Genomic DNA, 26,001 nt, shown 5'->3' with positions numbered 1-26,001 from the left:
ATTTTTTTGGGTGAACTGTGCCTTTAAGGATTCATTATGATGGCTGCTCTAGAGACAATGAATGGGGCTGTGACTTTGTGATTCCATGAAATGCTTGTGTGAACTATTACATCTAAATGAGCTTTATATTCTAGCACTGCTAGCAGGTCTGAACCAGAATTAAAACGTCATTGGGGTGTTAAGAGCTCACACAAACATTGGGTCTCATTCCCCATTATTTTCCAAAGAGTTCTCTTGGAAGAATTATCTTGGAACAGACTGAGACAGAATCAATGACAAGTTCACTCTGAGTCCTCAACACGCTGGTAATATGTCTTAAGTGGCTCAAACGTTCGCACCTGTGATATCTGTGTTGGGGAATGGCATATGTCTCAAACATGAATGCGCGGCCCCGTTCAGGTCATTTGCATACAAAACAACGTCTCCAGAGCTCCTTATAAGGCAACTAATGATGCAGCCGTGTGAAAATGGTGGCGGAAGCGCTTTGCGAGTCTTGCGACCCATCGAAATTAGATTAGATTAATGTATTGAGATGAATCCATATTATTTATTTTTCCGACATCAAATGCGTAATTTCTTATCATACAAATATTGTCATATTTATTTAAATTATGATTAAGTAATTAATTCCAAGGAGGTCTGTAGCGTTGACATGAAGGAATCACTATACAATTTTCAATTAGTCAATCAATCATAAGTGTGCTCCTCAGCACTCTTAAATCTGCTCTCAGCCACGGTCAAATCCGATCTCAGGAAAATTTGGGGAATCGCGCTACCAGCCCTAATATGTCGGGCAGAAATCTGCCTAAGAGGACATTTTTGGTCGTAAATCCGTTCTGGAATGAGACCCATTGTATGGCCTCATGAAGTCAGAGCCCCATTCATCACAGATTGGAGGGTTCTCTCTCTTAATTGTAGCTTTAGTAGAGAATGGGTGTTTCACAAATGCTGACTGAATTGTCCTGGGGCACATGACGAACATTATGTAAATTATTTAAATTGGTGGCATAGCCCTTTAAAGGTAGAATCTGTAATGCTGTAAAACAGCGACCTCTAGGCAAAAGAGCCCCGCTTGGTATTGCGCTTTGTTTACTTTTTATGTTTTGGTCTATAGCGTGTGGGTTGCAGTTTAGTAAGTTATTATACTGTGAATTTCTCCAGACCTCTCTTGGCAGAGCCTGAGGTGTGGTCACTATTAGCAACCCCTCCCCTAGACCTATTGAAATCCACACAACAGACCAAAACAAAAGAATTAAACAAAGCACAATACCAAGTGGGGCTCTTTTGCCTAGAGGCCTAGGCTCTGCCTAACTGTTCACAGTAATGGCCGGCAGGGTGGTGTAGTGGTTAACACTGTCGCCTCACAGCTAGAAGGTCGTGGGTTTCGATTACCGCTTGGGGACCAGGTTGCCGTGTTGCCAGTTACCCAGGTGGGGGGGTATCTCCCGGGCCTTTCTGTGTGGAGTTTGCATGTTCTCCCCGTGCTCGCAAGATAAGATAAACCCAATGGAAAAACATGCACAACGGACCGCTGACGCTGTCACGTCCCTGACGAAGACGGACAGGAGCACTTGGATTGGTCCCCGGGCGCGACTCTTGCCACAGCCCTTGTCTGCTCCCGGCTGCCCTTGGGGGGGGAAGGATGATGGGATGTAGGGATGGGTACCGAATTCGGTACTTTTGAGGTACCGAACCGAAACACGTCGGTACTAAAGTACCAAGTACCTAGTAAATTATTTTAATAAAGTAGGAGATGTCCACCAACACGCCACAAGAGGGAGCCCCACGGACCTGGTCCCGCCGAGAGTTAGGACATGCATGGGGAAAGATGCATTTTTTTACTCGGCTACGGTAATGTGGAATGCCCTGCCAGCATTCATAAAACTCCTGAACTCCCCTCTCGGATTTAAATCCGCCCTAAAAACATGGCTCAGCAGCAACTCAAATTGGTCTTAAAATGTTTTTTATCTCTTTTATCATAACATGGCTTTTATTTCTTTTATCATGAGTTGCTTTTAAGGGTTGCGGATTTTCTTTTAACATTAGTTAACTGTATGAGTTGTCAGGTTAGGTGTTTTTATACACATTTTTAGGATGTATCCTGTCTAGTGTACATGTCCATTTGTGTTTCTGTGCCTTTTTATGTTCCATGTATGGACCACAATGGAAACAAGCCTTGGCTTTATTGTGTTTTATCCATTTTTGACCAGCGTTGTTGACACTGTTATTGTCTTGTCTTTTAAAATGTTTTTGTCTTACGATTTGTGTCAAAATAAAGTATTCAATCAATCAATCAATACTACCGAGTATCGATTCAAGTGAAATAAAAAAAAAAAAAAAAAAAAAAAAAAATTACCTTTTTTCTTTTCATGTCAACGTTCACACGCACAATATATGCTTACCTAGGATTTGACTTGATTCAACAACAAAGCAGTCGGAGCAATGACAAGCCGAAAACTGTCGAAATTGTAGTTATTTGAAGTTTGGATTTTTTTTTCACGACTGAGGTAGGTAAATAAAATTTCTTGAGACTAAAGTACCGATAAAAGGTACCGTTGGGTACCGGTATCGATTCACAGGTACCGGTATCGGTTCAAATGTGAAAGGTACCCATCCCTAATGGGATGGGAGGTGCAGAGAACATTTCGTCAGCGACTCAGTGCATGTGTGTGTGTGTGTGTGTGTGTGTGTGTGTGTGTGTGTGTGTGTGTGTGTGTGTGTGTGTGTGTGTTCCTGTGGGTCGCCCATCGCATGTGTTTGAGTCTGTTAACACTTTGATCGCCATGGTTAAATTCATAATTTACCATCCCTAGCCAGCTCTATTTGTCTATGGAGAAGTTCCCCTTCTTTGCAGGGCTATAACTTTTTAAATTCTATTGCTAAATTGACATTATTATGGCCCATTCAATGTCCTATATCCATTGTTCAGGGTGTAGCAACGTTATACTTTTTCATTCACATATTCATACTAAAATATGGTCTAAAGTATAAGTATGTTTTTATCGTTTTCTGCAGCTTTCTCCAGAACTTGATTTATAGCCCCAAATGCATTATATTGATGATCAAATACAGTTTGGTAGCGATCGGTGCCAGATAAAAAATTTCAACTGGAGGTACTTCTAGAAGTTACTACGTATCATCTGATGATGACCGGATGGGCGGGGGGTCGTTTATAATTCTGTGGGCAACGTTATATCATTCACCTAGTGTGGGTCATATGATCATCAGAGCAGTTTATATGGAACACGTTAGAAAATAACGCTGGATCTTACCGTATCTTCCTCGCGCCGTTGGACGATCAGCTTGGAGTAGACAGTTTTCGATTATGGGATGTTGATCTAGATGAACCATTTCCAGGTTGTATAATACTATATACGTCCAAATAACGTTGTTTATTGAGTTAGGGCGAGCGATTGATTATCCAGTGTGTCGAGATGGAGTCCGAAATATGATTTCAATCACAGATTTTTGAAATATTGATATCAAAGACGTGTTACGGCGTCTTCGGCAGAATGAGCATGGCGGGCAATGACGAGTTACGGCGTTTCCGGCGATTAAAGTGTTAACATAGGTGTTAATCTGATGACAAATAAAGACTTATACTTAATACATTTGGTTTCCTCCTCCAGGCCATCATCCAGTCGATCTTGGTCAGTGGAAGACTGGGGCCAAACATCCAACACAGAGGCTGCTACGGCCTCCTGCTGAAGCACCTCAAGTCGGAGGAGATCCACTGGCTGCACCCAGACCTGACCGTGGAGGAGGTGGAGCAACGCTACGAGAGCCACCATGTAGAGGCTGAGTGGAGGTGAGGGCTCTGTGTGTGTGGAGCCTCCATGTAGAGGCTGAGTGGAGGTGAGGGGTGTGTGTGTGTGGAGCCTCCATGTAGAGGCTGAGTGGAGGTGAGGGCTCTGTGTGTGTGTGGAGCCTCCATGTAGAGGCTGAGTGGAGGTGAGGGCTCTGTGTGTGTGGAGCCTCCATGTAGAGGCTGAGTGGAGGTGAGGGCTCTGTGTGTGTGGAGCCTCCATGTAGAGGCTGAGTGGAGGTGAGGGCTCTGTGTGTGTGGAGCCTCCATGTAGAGGCTGAGTGGAGGTGAGGGCTCTGTGTGTGTGGAGCCTCCATGTAGAGGCTGAGTGGAGGTGAGGGCTCTGTGTGTGTGGAGCCTCCATGTAGAGGCTGAGTGGAGGTGAGGGCTCTGTGTGTGTGGAGCCTCCATGTAGAGGCTGAGTGGAGGTGAGGGGTGTGTGTGTGGAGCCTCTATGTAGAGGCTGAGTGGAGGTGAGGGGTGTGTGTGTGTGTGGAGCCTCTATGTAGAGGCTGAGTGGAGGTGAGGGGTCTGTGTGTGTGTGGAGCCTCTATGTAGAGGCTGAGTGGAGGTGAGGGCTCTGTGTGTGTGTGGAGCCACCATGTAGAGGCTGAGTGGAGGCGAGGGGTGTGTGTGTGGGGGGGGGGGGGGGTCTGTGTAGAGGCTGAGTGGAGGTGAGGGGTGTGTGTGTGTGGAGCCACCATGTAGAGGCTGAGTGGAGGTGAGGGGTGTGTGTGTGTGTGTGTGGAGCCACCATGTAGAGGCTGAGTGGAGGTGAGGGGTGTGTGTGTGTGGAGCCACCATGTAGAGGCTGAGTGGAGGTGAGGGGTGTGTGTGTGTGTGGAGCCTCCATGTAGAGGCTGAGTGGAGGTGAGGGGTGTGTGTGTGTGGAGCCTCTATGTAGAGGCTGAGTGGAGGTGAGGGGTCTGTGTGTGTGTGGAGCCTCCATGTAGAGGCTGAGTGGAGGTGAGGGCTCTGTGTGTGTGGAGCCTCCATGTAGAGGCTGAGTGGAGGTGAGGGCTCTCTGTGTGTGGAGCCTCTATGTAGAGGCTGAGTGGAGGTGAGGGGTCTGTGTGTGTGGAGCCTCCATGTAGAGGCTGAGTGGAGGTGAGGGCTCTGTGTGTGTGTGTGGAGCCTCCATGTAGAGGCTGAGTGGAGGTGAGGGGTCTGTGTGTGTGGAGCCTCCATGTAGAGGCTGAGTGGAGGTGAGGGCTCTGTGTGTGTGGAGCCTCCATGTAGAGGCTGAGTGGAGGTGAGGGCTCTCTGTGTGTGGAGCCTCTATGTAGAGGCTGAGTGGAGGTGAGGGGTGTGTGTGTGTGGAGCCTCTATGTAGAGGCTGAGTGGAGGTGAGGGGTGTGTGTGTGTGGAGGTCTGTGTAGAGGCTGAGTGGAGGTGAGGGGTGTGTGTGTGTGGAGCCTCTATGTAGAGGCTGAGTGGAGGTGAGGGCTCTGTGTGTGTGGAGGTCTGTGTAGAGGCTGAGTGGAGGTGAGGGGTGTGTGTGTGTGGAGCCTCCATGTAGAGGCTGAGTGGAGGTGAGGGCTCTGTGTGTGTGGAGGTCTATGTAGAGGCTGAGTGGAGGTGAGGGGTGTGTGTGTGTGTGGAGGTCTGTGTAGAGGCTGAGTGGAGGTGAGGGGTGTGTGTGTGTGTGGAGGTCTGTGTAGAGGCTGAGTGGAGGTGAGGGGTGTGTGTGTGTGTGGAGGTCTGTGTAGAGACTGAGAGGAGGTGAGGGCTCTGTGTGTGTGGAGCCTCCATGTAGAGGCTGAGTGGAGGTGAGGGGTGTGTGTGTGTGTGTGGAGCCTCTATGTAGAGGCTGAGTGGAGGTGAGGGGTTTGTGTGTGGGGGGGGGGTCTGTGTGTGTGTGTGTGTTGGGAGAGGTGGAGCAGTGCTATGAGAGCCATGGAGGCTGAATGGAGGTGAAAGATAGAAAGATAGACAAGGATTGAATGATTGTGTGTTTGCACTTTGCAGTATGTGTGTACAGTATATGTCTTGAATCTTCTGTTGTTTTGCTTTGAAGTCAATGTGGATATATCTTTTGCACAATATTAAAACATGCCTTCTATTGTCTGCTGTGTTCCTCTGTACTCGTCTAGGTACGACCTACGAGTCAGATACGTCCCAGATCACTTCCTGGAGAGGTTAAAAGATGACAGAACCACACTTCTGTATTTCTACCAGCAGGTAGGACGCTGCTACCCCTAGGTAGTGTCTAGATGAGGGGTTCTCAAACCTTTTTATACCACGAGTCCACCACCCCATTTTATTTAGGATGTTGGCGACCCCAAAAGTAAGTTTAAGTAATATCAAAATAAAAGCACACATTGTTGAACTTGATCATGCATATTTATTAGAACATTTTATTACAGCACTATTTCATCAATACACATTTATAAAACGAGGCATATTTAGCCCAAATATGTTGCCAGAACATAAAAAAAAAATATATATATATACAGTTTATATTTTCTTTTGCCAATGCGTGCGACCCCACTGTCACCTACCCACGACCCCACGTTGGGTCGCAACCCATAGTTTGAGAACCGCTGGTCTAGATCATAAAGCTGGAAAGGACATTTCCACATTTATTTTTAATATTTAGGTGGTGTGAGTGGGTAAGGTTAGGGTTCAGGTAAACCATAGGTTTATATACAACTTTTTTGTTGAAAATGATGACGAGTTACCACGGACTCTATATAATGAGGAGCAAACAGTCTAGGAATGGAGAAATCCAAAACAACTTGCTACAAAACAAACATATTCAGGGGAAATAATTGAATGTGATGTTATTTTATGTTGAGTAAAATTATAATCTACTGCCTTTTGAGGTGAAATATGAGTTTTATAGATGTTTAAAATGTATCTCTGCAGTCAGAAACCACTGGGTGGCAGCATGTGTAGAAGGGGGTCAGGCCTACTTGTTCGTTGCCGTTTTCAAGATGGCGGTGGAGTGAGCAGACTTCTCTTGAGAGAGACTTTGTCACAGCTTTGCAATAAAGAGATGATTCCCATGGAAACATCTTTCCAGGCTATGGGATCTAGACACTACCCTATTCTTAGTATTATCATGGACATCTGGTCAGGCAAATAATAGGTGATCATTATTAAATGACAACTGCTGCCAATGAGATGTGGCATGTCTCCATATTGGTAGGCATGACTAGAGCTGCCGCGGTATTGATTATTTCCTTACCGCACAAATTTGCAAAATATTTCCTACCGCCGCGGTTATTACCGCATGCACACAAAATTTTTTAAAAAAAAGTTTGAATGCATTTTTTTTTTAGTAGTAGTCTACTCTTTATAGCATATAGCCTGCCTCTAGTCTAAATGTCTATTTTTAGAGGATGACTTTGCAGCATGAATATTGTTTGGGATTCGGCAAGCACGCATTAGTTATTGAAAGTGAAACACGGATTCGAAGTTTCCACTCTGGTCGTGCGCCGTTCACTCGGTGTCGCGGGCAGCGGTGGTTACCCCTAACCCCCCCCCGACCCTTTCTTATTATTATTACTATAAAGTTATTACTTTATAATAAAGGCATTCGTTTTGTGGCATTAACATTATATAGTTATACGTTCAATAACATCAGCGTATTTACCGGACAATAGCAAGGCAAGCAATACTCTATTCATATCTCAGTTCCTTTCTTTGCTCAGAGCGTGCTGAGTTGTCCCATTCTGCGGTCTGTTAATAAAGTTTTCAATCAGACAAGTGTATAGAACGAAGGGCTTTTATTATAACATTCGTTGCAGACAGTAAAATCATTATGTCTCGTTTAGTACTCCTGAGGAGCGATGATAGTCCACTCCGGCGGAGAGTTAAAGCTAACGTTATTAGCCGTGTTGTGATGATCTGACATTCAGGAAGTAAAAACCTAATACGCGCTTGCCGATTGGTGGTAACACACTGCATGACGCTACAACGTGTGACGCGTCTCTCTTCTGACCAATCAGTGGTCTGCAATGTTTCACGTGACTTTTCTGGTACCCAATAGGGTCGCTTGGAACCTCGATAGATGAGTAGGGTATATCTGCAGAGCCGCAAGCCCAACGAGAGGAGGGTAATTTATTATTATTATTATAAAAAACAGCGGTGACGCGGTATTCAGCCTACTCTGCGGTGGCCGTGATGTAACAGCGATACCGCGGTAATGCGGTAATCGCGGCAGCTCTAGGCATGACACGTCAATGTGATGCTGGTGCTTCAGTCATACAGATCAATAACTCAATAGAGGTAACAGAATGCTTAGAATCTTTTGCTACGGGTTGAACATTTTGAAATACATCAACAAACATTTGATAAGTTGGTGATTTATGACTGGATCTTGGAAACGTTATGTTTTTCTAATGCTCTACCTACTCCATCACTACACAGAAATGTAGCATGTTCTTTTGAAAGTGGTTACCAATGGTTACTGGCATGCTGTGAAAGGCCTCTATTAACCCTTTCACTACCAAAGGGTTAACCCTTTCACAACCACACTACATAACCCTTTCACTGCCACACGACAAAGGGTTAACCCTTTCACAACCACACTACAAAAGGTTAACCTTTCACTACCACACTACAGACGGTTAACCACTGTGTGGTAGTGGAAGGGTTAAGACCATTGAGGCAGTGTTCAGTTCTGAAAATTACAGTCAGTTTCAATAGAAAGAAGGTCAACAATTTAAAGAAAAAACCTTCAAAACTTTTCAGGAAATTATACAAGTGACGACACTATGTTGAAATTACCCAGGCCACTCATTCTGTTCCAAGTCTGTGTACACAAGCTTATTATTTTGTATTGAAACAAGTAACATTACTTTACCTCTTTGACCTCTGTCTTTCACTTTTTTTAACCCTTGGTGGTGTTCAGGTCTGTGGGAGCTGTTTTCAATGTTTACTTAAAGAGAAATGATACAATGAATTATATTTTCAACCTGAGACTTATTGGCCATGGCTCATTTTCTATGAAGAACTTGTAAAAGACATGTTGAAGTCAGAGGTTCTATGTAGGATTGTTAGTAACTGTATAACTGCATATATAACTGTTTCCACTAGAGGGCGCTCTAGGCGGAGCCACTCAAGAACACCACCAGGTGGCGAGTATAAATAGAGATGTCTCCTCCTACTCTACCTCTTTCCCCCCAGCCTCTCAGTGAGAGGAGAACTCTAGAACTGCTGCTCATACCATGTGAATAAATAAACCACACCAGTTAAAGGCTAAAGATAGAAACCATGCCTCTTGACCACATTATTGTCGCCCTATAGCCGGATTCTGTCAACAGACATACAGACATATGAAGACACGCATTTCCATTGAGTGCACACAGTGCAGCCCTCCCTACACATTTATATTCCATACACAGAATATATCTACTAGACTAGTTTAATTTATATTTGTTGAAGATAAAGTCAAAGACAAAGTCTTTATTTATTTTCTTTTACAAACGTCACATTTTATCACAAAAAACAAATAGCACTTTTATTGATAAAATAATGTGGTCTAGCAGAGGTAAATGGCAAACATTAACTATATTGCTTGTAATTGAGATTAAGTTAAATTGTTATGGCTGTATTGTTTTATAATTCCAATAATGTTGTGGGTCATCACCACATCGGGTGAATAAGAAAGAAACACGAACACCACACAAGAGAGTTAGATTGTAAAAGACTATGTGGGGTTGTGTGTCAGAGTTCACCAGCAGGATTCCTTTGTGTCTTGGACCTCTGACAGGTGCGTAGTGACTACATGCAGTTCCATGCCAATAAGGTCAGCGATGGAATGGCCTTGCAGCTAGGCTGTCTGGAGATCAGGTGAGCATTCCTCTCTACATTCCTCTCCTCTGGCTGAACGCTGTGTAAACAAACAGGTACATTGATTTGATCTAAGAGCGCGCTGATAAAAGGAAGTTAGGCGTTTGGGCTCTGCGCTGAACAATATAATAATAATAATAATAATAATAATAATAATAATAATAATAATAATAATAATAATAATAATAATAATAATAATAATAATACAACTTTATTTGTAGAGCACCTTTCATACAGAAACTTCAGCTCAAAGTGCTTCACAACAGAAAAAAGACATAAAATGAGCACATAAAGTGCAGACATAAAATCACAGTTTTTCACATTAGAATCTAACATCCCAACAGGCCACCTTGTTTATAGTTTGATTTAGGCTACGTTTAGACGGAGAGAGTCTGAACAGAAACCGCAAAAGTCGTCTTGCGGTCTCACTTTAAATTTTGCGTTTAGACTAGCGTTTTGGGATGGAATTCTGCGTGCAGATGACGCTGTAACGACTCGAGACGACGGAGCCCCACTGTCACACGATTGGCGCATATGTCACATGACGTGCTGTGAAGACCCGCCCTACTCTGCCTCTGATTCGCAGACTGTGGGTGGGGAATGTGATTGGACCAAAGCAGAGTCACTCACAGACAGTGGGTCCAGTACTAATAGTTGTGATAGCCACGGGACAGATTCTTGTGTATTTAAAAGTACTGCCAATGTAGCCTTCAGGTGATCGCCATGGATAGAATCAGACATGTTTTGTTTACGCTTCTAGGCTACTGGCACACGCCTGTGATGTAAGCAGTACACGCGACGAGAGCTTTGACAACCCTTTCGTCATCGTTTTATGCGGTTTGACAGTTTAGATGATAGCGCAAAGGTTTATCGTTTCTAGGAATTCCACCCTGGAAGGTGGTCTCACTTTTTTACGGTTTCACCCCGTAAAAACGCCGTTTCCGTATAAACGAAAGGCACATCCGAAAAAATATTTTTGCGGATTCACCTGCTAGCGTTTCCGTCTAAACAGGGCCTTAGTTAAAAGTGCAGTGCAATAGTGTAGTGCAATAAAACAGTTAGTCAAATAGAATAGACAGAATAAAATAATGCAATAGTGCAGTTATATATCATACTGGCCATCGCGTCTCGCTCTTTGCCATTATGAGATATCTCTTATCTCCTAGCACTTACTGTGCTCACGAACAAACAATTGCACTCACATGCACGTGACCAGGCCACGCCCCCGCGTCCTGCTATAAGACGCCGGCCATGGTCACACTCTACCTTCCTCTTTTTTTGTTTCCAACACGGACGTTGCAGTGCACTCCGTGAACTAGTTGTTATGAAATGCAGGGAGAAATTACACAATGTTGGGTTTTCGCCGGAGGTTCACCAGCCCCTGGAATCTTCTCGGCACATCCTAACATTCCTCATCTCGTGACAGCGGATCGAGGGACATCGCGCTACGGTTAGCAGTCGAGCTACGTCGCGCACAGGTAGGCCTGCGTTGTCAGGCATTCTTTTTTTTTGTATCTACTTTTTTCTCCTATTTTAAATTTCTCTCCCATCCCAATTTCGTATTGTCCAATTCTACCCTCCCCTGTCTCGAACACTGTTAGGCCATGCCTCCCACAGGCCGGCTGCAATGTGGACGAAGCCTTGCATCACGTGTCCCCTCCGGTACACGAGGAGGCAGCCGTCGCATCTTTTCACCTGCACAGCGCAATCTCTCAGCGGCGAGGGTCTGCGTGGGAGGGTCACGCCACCCCCGTTGCTTCCTGATTCTGCTGCGCAGGCACACCAACCGACCTGTTGGAGTCGCTGTCCACAACGTCCAATCCCCACCCACCAGCTTCCCACCCCTAACACTGCCAATTGCGTTAGTATGAACGACCAGCCAAGCTGGTAGCAATGCCGAGAGCTGGGCTCGAACCCAGCATCTCCTGCATTAGTGGCGAGCGCCTTGCCCACTGCGCCACTTAGCCGCCCCACGTTGTCAGGCATTGATACTAGCATGAGTAATACTGCTGGTTGTCCCGTGAGACAGCCGTGTGATGTATTGGCGCGAGGGGCAGGATATTTGGGAACACATGGTCGTCATGACTCTGTTTGGGTGTTTTCCCAACTATCCTAGTGCGCGCGGCTAATGCTACAATGCTGGGTCTCCGTTCTTTGTTCCCCGCCGAGGGCTGTCTTTACTAAAAGATCTTCCCTCCTCTTAACCATTCATGCTGACTAGGGGTGGGACGATAAAAAGTTCGATTCATATTGAGATACTCTTATTTTGAAAATCCGCGAGTCATATCCGCCGGCGCCCAGTATTGTGAAACTCCGTGTAGCTCTGTACAGCAGAACAGAGCGTCTATTTTGCGAAGCGATATAAGTCTGTGCAGTTTTTTCCCTGCAACGGGTCAAATGCATCTAACATGCTTTGCATCGTCGCCATTCCTTTATGCCCACGTCGCGTTAAATATCGAAATAAACGTCACGTTGGCTGCTTAAGCTAAGCAGCTAACCGTGAGAGAACAGGAGACGGAGAGGGGAAGGAGGAGGGGCGGGGGCATTCTACCTTTTTGTGTGTGGGGACTGGGGGAGGGGCAGTGTGTGTGTGTGTGTGTGTGTGTGTTACTGAGGATGGACAGATAATGTTGATATTTAAATGTATTCATGATCATCATGCAACATAAAACAATTGTAGGAAGTTTGGGAGAGGAAGGAGTTTTAGCTTGCGTGTTGTGAGTTCCAAAACATTTTACTTAAAGTTTAAAGCTCAATACATAAAAAGTGAACAGGAGGTATATTTGTATTAAAAACAATAGATTGTTTTTCATTGAAATGTCTGGAAGAGCTCAAAAATAAAAACATCAATTGATATTTCCTTTTTTTTTGTTGATCTAAATGTGACTGATTGTGTTAAATGGGCACATAATATCGCCTCATATCGATCGCAGGCACCTGAATCGAATGGTATCGTATCGTATCGTGGCAGACTTTGTGATATCGGCAAATATCGTATCGTTGTGCAAAGAATCGATATCGTAACGTATCGTGATGAAACTGGTGATTCCCACCCCTAATGCTGACGGTCAATCGGTGTCTAATGTTGGGGGTTTAACGGGGGCTTGTTTACCATTTTCATGGGTGGATGGGCTGAGGCTCAGGGCTGGTGTGCTTTTTGTGAATCTATGAATTGTGTGTGGGACTGGTGTTTTCTCTGGTCTGCATCCCCTTAACAATTGTGTGTATGGGCTAGCCCATTCTGCAGTGTGTTAGTGGAGTTTTCGTTAATTTATTCATTTACCCCTTCATGGGTGCACACCACAGTGGAGGTTGCTGCATGCCTATTAGTGAGGCAGTGCTTCACTTAACTAGTACCGTAGTAGTCTTTTGTCTGCAGCCACCACTGGTGCTCCGTGCTTGTAAAGCAGGTGGCATCAGTCCTTTGCCTCTGACATGGTGGAGCGGTGTCCCGCCCGGCCGACACCATGAGGCGAGTCGGCCCGGCAGGTGCCTGGTGGGCTGTTAAAGCCTATACCGCCGCGGTATAGAATTAGCAGCGACTAGCAACATTGTTCGAATTGCTGTTTTTTTGTCAAAAATGGTGTCGGGTGGTGGGGCCTTAGGGCCAGCCGACGTCGAAATATCACGCAAGGATTTGAGGTTATTCGCTTTTGACCTAGCCGCTAGCTGTACCCGCAGGGAGGGCTAGGATGCTGTCAACGCTAGTTTACAGACATCTTTGGTTGGATCAGTCTCCCCTTGAGGAGGAGAGAAGGTTTTTCCCTCCTCAGGGCTCCCCTCTCCGCAGAGGGACTTTGGTCTTTCCGCAGGAGCGCGGGCGGTATTTGACCTAGGCCCCACACCGCCTCACACCACCCAGCCAGAGGTGAGGGCACGGCCTCGCCAGCGGCTGTGGCGAGGCCCCCAACCAGCGGCCATGTTTCCCCCGCCTGAGGTACCCTGGACACAAAGACAACAGGTGATCACAAGGCCGACAGCCTTGGCGGCCGAGGGATCGGCTACATTAGATGAGCACGCCCTAAAAAAGCGTTGCCGTCTAGCTGTGTCTAGCTCGCTTTCCGGTCACTCCCCCCCCAACACCAGCGGGATACAGGCTCTGATTTGTTCCCTTTGGCTGCGGGTCGCGTGCCTTCAGTGAAGCACGAGCGGCCCCACGTTTCGCTTCTCATGGGGACAGGGGCTGACACCCAGTTGCTGGCTAGGCCTGGGTCTGTCCGTGAGAATGCTGTGCTGTCAAGCGGCTCCCACACCACACGTTCTGCGTCTGTGTTTGGTGAGCCTGGTGTTGTGTCTGTCAACGACGAAGGTTGTCAGTGGGGGAACTCGAGGCCCAGGGGGTCGCAGCGCGAGTTCCCCCAGCCCCGCCCTCGCCAGGCTGGGTATCACGTTAGTGCCTCCCACGGCCGGAAGACCGGCGGTGGTCAGTCAGGCGCGCGTGATTTGGGTGGTAGTAATATCACTGCAGGGCTACGGTGTGTAGGAACCCACCCTATCGGGCAGTGTGGGGACCTCACGCCTTGCATGTCCAGCTGTAGAACAGTTCCTCAGCAATCCATGCCGGGGAGGTGTTCAGTGGGGGAGCTTTTGTCACCCAGTGTGATGTCAGCTTCCCTCATATCAAACCGGCCCTTTCTGTTGGGGTCCCCCCTTGGCTGCGATTGCCTCGTTGGTAGTGTCAGGGTGCGATATCCCAGCTCCACGAGACGCCCTGCTCGCGCGGTTGGCGAGTCCAGGGTTGGCAACGCACAGTGGCCGCCTATCTATGGTTCCTGGCGGACCAGCGCCAAGTGGCGGCAGGTGTGCTTGGGATTATCATCAAATATGGCTACAGCAGTGCCATATGTCGAGGTGGATGGAGAGAACGCTGAGGCGGGGACTTGTGTTGCAGTTTGCACAACCACACCCTCCATTTTCAGGTTTGGTACAGACCCTAATGTCAGGGTCAACAGCAGTGACAGCTCTGGCCGACGAGATCTAATCTCTGTTGGCGAAGCAAGCCATCGTCGTGGTCCCAAAGGAGGACGCAATGCGTGGTGTTTCCTCCCGGTATTCTCTGGTGCCCGAGAAATAGGGGGGGGGGGTGTCAGACCCATACTGGCCCTGTCCCATGGAAGGTTCAGAATGTTGACCGTCTCCCACCTGTTAGACGCTGTCAGGTGGGGGCCTGGTTCACCTCCATAGACCTGTAGGATGCGTATTCGCATCCCGATCTTCCATCCTAGGGCTTACCTATGCTTCCTTTGCAGGGCTTAGCGTACGGGTACCAGAGGCTGCCGTTCGGCTACTCTCTGGCTCCCTGCATCTTCACCAAGTGCGTGGAGACCGCGCTGGGGCCTCTGCGTCGTTGGGGGTTACGAATTGTATTCTGCCCTGGACGACGTTCTGGTCCTTGGCCGGTCAGGGTAGATCGCCAGGTCTCATACCAGGCAGATGGTGTCTCACCAGCCTGGGTTTTGCTGTAGACTCTGACTGGAAGTTGAGTTCTCCTCTTCCCAGTCAACGGGTGGAGTACTTGGGTTTTTTTCTCAGCTCAAGGTCTATATGGGCATCCCTCTCGGAGCGGCGGCGAGTGGTTGGTTCTCGGCGCGCTCGGGAGGTTCCGTCCTAGGACGGTTACGGCGCTGTCCGTGATGCGCCTGCTGCTGGGTTCCCTCTTGGCCTCCTCTTCATGAGGAGGATACAGAGGTGGTTTTTTCCAGTATGGAAATGGACCCGGTGTGAGAAGCGGCTGAAGGTTCCCATGTCAGTACTGGGGGACCTCGTCTTCTGGCGAGGGCCTGGTGCCCTCACCTGCGGGATCCCCGTGGGCAGCAGGCTGTCACACGTCACGGTCTTCACCGACGCCTCCCTCATGGGATGGGGGGGGGACGTGTCGGGCCAACGCAGTAGGAGGCAGCTGGCAAGACCATGCTGCCAGGTCTGCGCTACATTCAATGTGTTGGAATTGAAGGCAGTCCTTCTGGTCCTCAAACGGCTCGACCACTTTGTGGTGGGCAAGCATGTTTTGGTCAGGACGGACAACACAACGTCAGCGTCGTATATTGTCAGACAGGGAGGAGTGCACTCCCCCCGTCTGCACCGGGTGGCGGTCGGGCTCTGGCTATGGGCGTTCTCCATCTGCTCTGCCTGAGGGCTCTCCACATCCCCGGCAGGGAGAATGTGGGTGCAGGTGTGATGTCGCGGGGCGGTCCTCACCCTGACGAGTGGAGACTACCTTCCAGACATTGTCGGGCAGGTCTGGGACCGATTCCGTGGCCGTCCGGGATTCTGTACATATTCCCCCCCTTACACCTGATAGCTCAGCTGGGACTTGGTCCTGGTCGCGCCGGGCCGGGGCTCAGCTGTGTGGTCCCCGGCTCTGATTCAGCTCTTTGTGGCCCGCGGGCCCGCCGTGGCCTGTTCCGTGGTCACCACGGGCCCTCTCTCAGGCACGCGGAACTCTGTTCTGCCTCCTGTTCTGGGGCTGCCTCTAGGCTTGGCTGCTGACAGTGTGAATCTGGTGGGGATGCGTCTTGACTATTCTGTGGTTAACGCTATCCGGTATGCGCGCGCTCCGTCCTCTACCGCGGCTTATGGTCGAGTGTGGGGGGGAACATTGTTCAGCCACCCTCTCGTGGAACATTCCTGCTTGGCGCTCGGTGTCTCAAGCCTGTGGAATGTTCTCTGTCTCCGAGTGGGACCTCCAACTGGTCCTGGGCCGGTTGTCGGAGGCCCCGTTTGAGCCTCTTGAGCAGGCGCCATTGGATCTGCTGTCTTGAAGACCGCATTCTTTTTGGCCATCACCTCCGCTAAACGCGTGGGTGAGCTGTGTGCTCTCTCGGTGCGGCCTGAGTGCCTGTCTATTCGGCCGATAGCGGTGCGACTCTGAGGCCTAATCCAGTCTTCGTGCCAAAGAATGTCCGGAGCTCTTTCGCTCCAGGGATATTGTGGTTCAGGCGTTCGTCCGCCTCCTCACGCTAGTGAGTTGGAGGCGGGCCTTCACCTGTCGTGTCCTGTCCGTGCACTGGGGGGTTTTACCTCAGGACTCGGGCTCTCAGGGCTTCCGTTCAACTGTTTGTTTGTTACGGTGGCCCTTACGCGGGTGAGGCGCTGTCCAAGCAGCAGTGTTGGGCAAGTTACTTTTAAAAAGTAACTAGTTACAGTTACTAGTTACTTCTTCCAAAAAGTAACTAAATTACTTACTCAGTTACAAATTATAAAAGTAACTAGTTACTTCAGAAAGTAACTATTGCGTTACTTTCAATATTTTTTTTTTACATAAACAACATACACAAATCTAAACTATTTTAATGTTGCTGTGGGACAAAGTGAGACTAGCCTCCAATCAAATGCCATGTATGTAGATATTATAATTACTATGTTTATATAGTGGATCATACAAATACAATAGATCTTTTGGAACTTTTGATATGTATTGCCCCTCAACAGGCCACAACTGGGCAACATTAAATTATGCTTGTTAAGCACTATACCAAAAATAAATAACAAATATATACTGATTGATTGAACATTTTAATTAACAGATTGCAGAATGGGTACAGCACTACGGCTCAATACAAGTTTCAAGTTTTCAAGTTCAAGTTTCTTTAATAGTTGTCATACAGAAGTACAGAATACTTTCATACAAAATGCTTCTTACTGTTACGCTCCAGAGACTGTGCTAGACAAGATAGTATCAAATAACATAGTATAGCATGTAATTTAGAAGTAGAAAATGAGGTCACAGTGTTCAGTATAGACATATGTACAATGTTCGATGCAGAATAGACGTAACTGAGTTACCATATAATATACAATACTATGCAGTGTACTAATGTACAATACTATATAGTGCAAAGCAGAAATGGGATGAGGTACAATTTAGGTACAATTTACAGTAAGGTGTACGAGTTGTAGTGCAATCCTTCATCAATAAATATAAAGTGTGGGGAGTGGGTGCTACAGTGTGTTTGTTTAAAGTGAGTGTGTGCTATAAAGTGTGGGGAGTGGGTGCTACAGTGTGTTTGTTTAAAGTGAGTGTGTGCGTGTGGATGTGTGTGCTATGTGCGTTTGATGGTTGTTGTTGTGTAGTGTTCATAGTGTTCACACAATCGTTAAGGGGATGCAGATCAGAGAAAGACTTTCGTCTTGTTTACATCAGGGTCCCCCATTTTCAATTCATGACATACACAACATACAGATATAAGAATCTAATCTAAAACCAACAAGAATCATTCTAAACCAATCTAATCATGACATTTAAGACATGCATGACATACAGATATATATCTCTGCACACCAGACTGTGCTATTAAACCAGGAAGTGCAGCACTATGTAATAGTGTATGTAAACCTGTAATAGAGGCAAAACGGCGTTACAGGGATAAAGTTGAACTTCAGTTTGAACAGGCTGACTCTAGAGGCATGTGGCAGGGCCTCAGAACAATGACAGACTACAAAGGAACCCCCCTCAAACTGAACAGTGACATCTCCTTAGCAAATGATCTCAACTCCTTCTATGCGAGGTTTGAGGCTGTGAATAACAACACCAGCCTACAAACCACGGCAATGGGGGGGGGGGGGGTCTGCTGATGGAGACTCAGTGTTCAGGGTAACAGAGCATGAGGTGAGACGGATCTTTAAAAAAGTGGATATCAGGAAGGCAGCAGGACCGGACGGCATCCCCGGCCGCGTCCTAAAAGTCTGTGCCGACCAACTGGCCCCGGTATTCACTGACATCTTCAACCTGTCCTTGGAACAGGCCGTCATCCCCACCTGTCTGAAGAAGTCCACCATCATCCCTGTACCCAAAAAATCTACGCCCGCTTGCCTCAACGACTACCGCCCTGTAGCCCTCACCTCCATAGCCATGAAGTGCTTTGAGAAGCTAGTGAAGGGCTACATCTGTTCCTCCCTCCCCATCAACCTGGACCCTCTGCAATTTGCATATCGCCCCAACAGGTCCACGGAGGACGCCATAGCCCATGTGCTGCACACAGCAGCATCACATCTGGACAAGAGGAAGGGGAACTATGTGAGAATGCTGTTCATCGACTACAGCTCAGCATTCAATACCATAGTCCCCTCCAAACTCATAGCCAAGCTCAGGGACCTGGGCTTGAACTATGACCTGTGCCAGTGGGTCCTGGACTTCCTGACGGGCAGACCCCAGGTGGTAAGAGCCGGCAACTGCACCTCCTCATCCATCACGCTCAACATAGGGGCCCCCCAGGGCTGTGTTCTGAGCCCCCTCCTCTACTCCCTGTACACACATGACTGCGTAGCACAGCGGAACAACAACACCATCATCAAATTTGCTGATGACACAGTAGTGGTGGGCCTGATCTCTGCCAACGACGAAAGGGCCTACCTGGAAGAGGTAGAGAACCTGTCACAGTGGTGTCAGGAGAACTGCCTCTCCCTGAACGTCAGCAAAACAAAAGAGATGATTGTGGACTTCAGGAGGTCGGGGGTCAAGGACTACAGCCCCCTCAGCATCGACGGGGCACCAGTTGAGAGAGTGAACAGTTTCAAGTACCTCGGAGCCCACATATCCGAGGACTTGACATGGACCACACACATTGACAGTGTTGTGAAGAAGGCACGACAACGCCTCTACTTCCTCAGGCGCCTAAGGAAGTTCCAAGTCAGTCAGAAGATCCTTAGGAACTTCTACTCATGTACAATAGAGAGCATCCTGACCGGCAACATCACCTCCTGGTTTGGGAATAGCACTGCACAAGACCGTAGCAGACTACAAAGAGTGACACGTTCAGCCGAACGCACAATTAGAGGGGGGCTTCCCACCCTCCAGAACATTTACAACAAGCGGTGCAAGGGGAAGGCTAAGAGAATTATTAAGGACTCGAGCCACCCGAACAACTGCCTCTTTGAACTGCTGCCGTCAGGCAAGCGATACCGGAGTCTTATGGCGAGCACAGAAAGACTCAGAAGGAGCTTCTATCCCCAGGCCATCAGGCTGCTAAACGAACAATAATCGCTAAACGAACAATAATCACTATGCAACAACCATCAAATGCACACAGCACACACACCCACAAGCACACACTCACTCAAACAAACAACACACTGCAGCACCCACTCTCCACACTTTAGATCACACAAACACACTTACACTTTATATTTATTGATAAAGGATTTGCACTACAACTCGTACACCTACTGTGAATTGTACCTAAACTGCACCTCGTCCATTTATGCCTTGCACTATATAGTATTGTATATTAGTACACTGCACAGTATTGTATATTGTATGGTAACTACGTCTACGAACATTGTACATATGTCTAAACTGAACACTGTGACCTCCTTTTTTACTTCTAATTTTTACTATGTTTTTATTTCACACTTATCTTGTCATGCACAGTCTCTGGAGCGCAACAGTAAGAAGCATTTTGTACAAAAGTATTCTGTACTTCTGTATGACAACTATTAAAGAAACTTGAAAACTTGAAACTTGAATGTTGAGCCCATATCTATGGTTGAGCCTGTCAGCAGTAGGGCCACTACTGCCCTGCGCTGCAACACAAGAGTGAGCCGCGGTCTCACGCTGACGGCTCGCTTATTATGTTGTTCCGTTGGATTCGTTTTAGATTATTTGGGCTCAAAGTCAAACCGTACATTACACAGACCCGCGGTCTCCGCTGACTGAATCGCTTGTGTTGTGGCTCAGACTCTGGATGCGTTAGACCCGCCCACCTCTATCTCTGATTGGCTTACCATGACATTTTACTCAGCCTCAGCCAATCGTCAGCTTGTATTCGCGCACTGCCCACTAAACAAGGAAGAACATATTGCCTCTCAGCGCAGATATCTGTCTGATGAAAGAAACAGGTTAATTCATAGTAACGCGCCGTATTTATTTGCAGTAACGGTAACAGCGTTATTGAGATTGGAAGAGTAATCCGTTAGATTACTCGTTACTGAAAAAACTAACGCCGTTAGTAACGCTGTTACTTATAGCGCTGTTATTCCCATCACTGCCAAGCAGCACCTGTCACATTGGTTGTGCAGGGGCGTTGCCTTTTGCTGCCCATTGGCTGGACAGGTCCGCCCTCGGGCTGCTGCCCTGTTAGGGGGGGCCTCGGTGGAGGACATCTGTGCTGCGGCCTCCTGGTCCTCCCCGGGTCCCTTCGTTAAGTTTTACCTCATGGACATGACTGGGGGTTCTGTCTCCCAGGCGGTTCTGAGGTCTGGGACCTCTCCTGCATCCCGCCATTTGGTGGGCTAGCAGGGGTGTGTGGGTGTGTGCCACGGGGTGCTGTGTCACACGTGGTCCTGCCTGTGCTGTGCGTTTTTAGGGGTCTCTGGTTCCCCCTTTTTTCGCACTTTGGTGGAGTTGACTGCCTCCCCCCCTTCGTTAGGACGGGCGGGTGGACGGGACGCGTGAATACTTTCCCCAAGGCAGTTGTCCTTCCGCGTTCGGTTTACGCGGCCTGATTGGCCACTGACGCTTCTCTCAACGCCCAATCGCGTTACTCCTAACGCTCGCTCCTAACTTTCAGAACTTCTCTCATTTCCACAAGTCCATCACATCAGCTACCTACCTGCATCAATATACTACTAACTATCAACTACCTCGCTACCGCCGTGCATCAATATACTAACTAACTAGCACATCAATGCACTAACTACTACCGGCGTGCATCGCTATACTGCTACCATATCAATCGACATCACATCAATATAAATAACGTATTGTTTTCATCTCTCTATATTAACGTAACGCGCTATTCATATCAATCGACATCACATCAATATAAATAACGTATTGTTTTCATCTCTCTATATTAACGTAACTAGCTATTCATATCAATCGACATCACATCAACAGTTAGTATATTGATGCACGGCGGTAGCAGTATAGCGATGCACGGCGATAGTAGTTAGTGCATTGATGTGCTAGTTAGTTAGTATATTGATGCACAGCGGTAGCAAGTTAGTTGATAGTTAGTAGTATATTGATGTGATGGACTTGTGGAACTGAGAGAAATTCTGAAAGTTAGGAGCGAGCGTTAGGAGTAACGCGATTGGGCGTTGAGAGAAGCGTCAGTGGCCAATCAGGCCGCGTAAACCGAACGCGGAAGGACAACTGCCTTGGGGAAAGTATTCACGCGGACGGGACTCCCCTCCTCCCTGGTTGGGGCTTACGGGCCCTCAGGGGGTACACTTGTTGGGCCACGCGTCTGCTCTGTCCCATATCTCATAATGGCAAAGAGCGAGACGCAATGTCCAGTATGATATATAACGAAAGGTTATCCTATATGAATACTGGCTGAGCGTCTCGCTCTTAGCGCCCTGAGGTCCCTTGGTTGGGTTTTCAGTGTTGGAAACTTTTTCCGAGGAAGGTAGAGTGTGACCATGTCCGGCGTCTTATAGCAGGACGCGGGGGCGTGGCCTGGTCACATGCATGTGAGTGCAATTGTTTGTTCGTGAGCACAGTAGGTGCTAGGAGATAAGAGATATCTCATAATGGCAAAGAGCGAGACGCTCAGCCAGTATTCATATAACTAGGTTATAGGATAACCTTTCGTTCTGAGAATAGACCTACACAGGGGCTGTTTGGTCCGGACTATCGGACCAGAATTCGATAGTCCGGTTTTTCGGGTTTGTGTGAATGCGCGTCGAACTCGGTCCGCGGACCAAACACACGAACTCTGGTCCGCCTGAAAACGTACTGTAGGTCTCGGTTCGCTTCATCGACCAAACGCGGACCAAATATAGGAAGTGCTTATTATTTCCACTGCGCACGGCATTCACTGCAAAACAAGCACACTGCATCTATCTCTCTATCTATCTCTCTATCTATCTATCTATCTATCTATCTCTCTATCTCTCTCTCTATCTCTCTATCTATCTATCTATCTATCTATCTATCTATCTATCTATCTATCTATCTATCTATCTATCTATCTATCTATCTATCTATCTATCTATCTATCTATCTATCTATCTATCTATCTATCTATCTAACTGACTGTGCATCTTGGATAGAAGGAAGAAAAAAACGCGGCTTATTATATTATTACCGAGGCGCTCTGCATTCACTGCAAAACAAGCACACTGTACACATATGGGCAGAAGACCAAATAAAACAGCTACTTGTGGGCACTCATAAAAACAATGCGGCGTACAAGTTGTTTAGTGGGAGGATGGTGGTAATGGGCTTCAATAGAACAATGGATCAATGTCACGTCAAAATAAACAACTCCGCCTCCGCTGATCTGGAGGGCTCGCAGTCCACACACAGACACACACGCGCGCGCGCGCACACACGGGCTCACAGCCACACACACATTTCCGTCCAATAGACGAGCGCCCTTTTCGACCGCGTGACATTGTTCAGAAAGTTCGGTGCGCCTGACAAATTGCTATGTGAACGCAGACGAACCAAATGAAGAATGCAACAATGTTGCAACTTCACCACCAGAACCGCACCGAGTCCACCAAAACTATATGTGAAAGCGACCATTAGTGAACAAGCCATAGTTACAGTGAGGATTTAATCTGACAAGCAGTTAAAGTACATTTGGTCATGTGTTACTATTGCAGTTTGTATGTCTATCCACCTTGTTCACATCTGTTGATAGGGTGGGAAGATGCTGAAGTGTCCGTTCACTTCAGTGTTAAAACGTTGATATAAAACACCACCCTTGTAGAATGGAAACAGTTTAAACAACTGACTCACATTGTTTTTAACCATTGCAGTTTTCATGTTTTGAAATGTATGGAACATGAATACTGTAAATCTGCTCATTGATCTGCATGCGTCGTATTGATGGTCACATGAATGATTTTCACTTCAGTCATATGGGAGTCAATGCAGCTCTCCTGGTTCTCCCACCTCAGCGCTTGTCCTAATTAAACATGGCGGCGATGTGAATAAGGCTCATTACTAAAGATGTTTTAACTGCAAGTAAAGGGGACAGTGTGTGCAGGGTATCTGTGGGGTATTAAAAAGTCTTAAAAAGTCTTAAATTCATAATTTTCTATTTAAGCCCTTAACACATTGACCGCCGGAGGTCGCTGTGGGCCGTTTGTGCCAGCGCTTTGTTCAATGGAGAGAATGCCGTGTTTGCGAGTGCTAAAACTATATTAAATATTATAGCTATGGATCTAATAATGTTGTCGATTGTCAGTGAGTTTCTTCTGGTCAACATCCAAAAAACGGATTCTTTTTTCATCTGTACATTTCCGTTTTATACCGTGGTGAATATGAGTATAGTTTGAGTGATTCTGAGTAATCCCAGGAAAAGACGCGAAAACAGCCCTTTAGTTAAATCCACTTATCACGTTGCCATTTTTCGCCTGACTATCGAATCTTCCTGAAATCAACGCTAGATTATCGTTATTATGTCTCCTCATGCACGCATTAAAGGGGGCTTGGAGCGGGGCGCCCCTCCGTGCTGTGATGTGACCAACGGGAAACAGGACACACACATTGCACACAGACAGCTTCGATCGCGGGAGAAAATAATATCAGATCAATGCAAGATTGGATATATACTGTCCTTACCTTGTCTCTGATGTAATGCAAAAAAAAGAATCCAATTATCTGATCGCCATTCCAAGTACAGTCGCGGTAGTCCGTCCCACGTTATCCGGCATTGCATATGAACGAGGGGGGCGGGGGCAGCCTAGTTGATGCATCGTTGTAAGCGATTGTCTTGCCGGAATATTTAAACCCTGCCCGCGGCACGGCTCAGCTCGGCCCAGAAAACAAACTACATAGTTCCAAATGGAGTGCAATAGCGTCTGCAAGGCGTTAGGCGGCGGTATTGACCGGGTATTGACTGCAAGCTCAGACACATTCTGCACAGGCTGCCTCGATGGATTATGAATGGCAATAGCGAATAAAAGAAAAACGGATCCAATAACGAGTATACTCGTTGTCTGGCGCTCAACGATTGGCGGGCTAACACAAGTAAACTCGTTGTTGGCGCAGAAAGGGTTAAAAGGTATTAAAAAGTCTTAATACCTAATAATATCTTTCATTTGCACAGGTATAAAAATATTTGTGGGGCAGCCCGGCTGTTGGTAAATTAAATTATATTAAATATATGGAATGTTTTTGTATTCAAGTCATTGTTTTTTGTAGGGCTACCGGGAGCTTGGTGCATCTGGCGAGAGCTTGTATGGAGTGTGCCAGCTTTTTAATTGGGCCGCAAGTGCAGCCGCCAGTTCAGTGTTGCTATGTGTATTTGTTTTTTGCTAGTATGGTTGTGAAATTGGTATTAAATTTTGCTCTAAGTGGTATTAAAAATGTCTTAAAAAGTCTTAAATTTAACTTGTTGAAACCTGGTGTGGGATGTCTTTGTTTTTCATTTTTTATTTTTTATTTTTTGGTCTTTTTCCCCCTCCATTTTCCTCCGATTTTCTCCCATCCCAATGTTAGTCGTATGCCAATTCCCAGTCCCTTCCTGATCGCTGCGCACTTACCCCCCACAGTCAGATCATCTGGGAGAGTGGAGGCTACCACGTGCTTCCTCCGACACACGTCCAGCCAATCACCGCTTCTTTTCACCTGGCAGCGCGGATTCTCATTGAGAGGGCGTAGCGTGTGGGAGGACCACACTATGCCCCTCACGTCCAATCCGCGCTTAGCAGGCGCCCCGACCGAACTGTAGGAGTCGCTGTTTACAACGACCCGGACCCACCCCGCCAGCTTCTCCCACCCTCTGATACAGCCAATTGTATCAGTGCAGACGGCCAGCCAAGCTGGTGACAACCCCGGAGCTGTGAGCCGGATTCGAACAGGCGAATCGAGCTCACAGCTCCGGGGCTGGTGACGAACGCAATCTCCGCTCGGCCACCTAACCGCCTTTTTGTTTTTCATTTCTAACCTTCAGTCTTCTCCTGCTCTGTCACCCTTTACTCAGGTAAACAACAGCTCTATTGTTTAATGTGTGGCCACGTCCCGACTGTATTATGTGCCGCTACACTTTGCTAGCTTTATATCACAGTCAGCAAATTAACATAGATTGAAAGTAACCTTTGATCTCCCTGGCAACGGTACATCATGTAATTCGATTTTACTAACTCAGCAGCATTTTATATTAACCTAAACATAAAATGTTGGCCACTAATTTGTCAAACACTTGCCCCAAAGTTGTTGAAACGGTCCAACTTCTCAAAGTTTCAATGGAGAGTCTGTCTGTTTTCTAATAATAATAATAATAATAATAATAATAATAATAATAATAATAATAATAATAATAATAATAATAATAATAATAATAATAATAATAATAATAATAATAATAATAATAATTCATTTAATTTATAGAGCGCTTTTCAGTATACGTTGAAATACGTTGAATCAAATCAAGTCGCTCATACGTTGAATCAAATGTGACTTGGAGCGAAAATAAAATTTTTTATGATGTAATCAAGAT

At 46.8% G+C, this 26,001-nt stretch overlaps 1 protein-coding gene across 4 annotated transcripts in view; it reads left to right on the top strand.

The window, feature by feature from the left end:
* ptk2bb (protein tyrosine kinase 2 beta, b) overlaps nucleotides 1-26,001 on the top strand; it is a 167,025-nt gene that overhangs the window by 42,716 nt on the left and 98,308 nt on the right. For all 4 annotated transcript variants that reach the window (XM_084315123.1, XM_084315122.1, XM_084315121.1 and 1 more), the window contains exons 3-5: nucleotides 3,630-3,808; nucleotides 5,899-5,986; nucleotides 9,525-9,604. In XM_084315123.1, the coding sequence (XP_084171249.1) occupies nucleotides 3,630-3,808; nucleotides 5,899-5,986; nucleotides 9,525-9,604 (347 nt within the window). The remainder of the gene's footprint in view (nucleotides 1-3,629; nucleotides 3,809-5,898; nucleotides 5,987-9,524; nucleotides 9,605-26,001) is intronic.

Source organism: Notolepis coatsorum, assembly GCF_963971535.1.
Source record: "Notolepis coatsorum genome assembly, chromosome: 5".
Lineage (NCBI taxonomy): Eukaryota > Metazoa > Chordata > Actinopteri > Aulopiformes > Paralepididae > Notolepis > Notolepis coatsorum.
The sequence above is the reverse complement of the archived record's forward strand: the minus strand, read 5'-3'. Positions and strand labels throughout refer to the sequence as shown.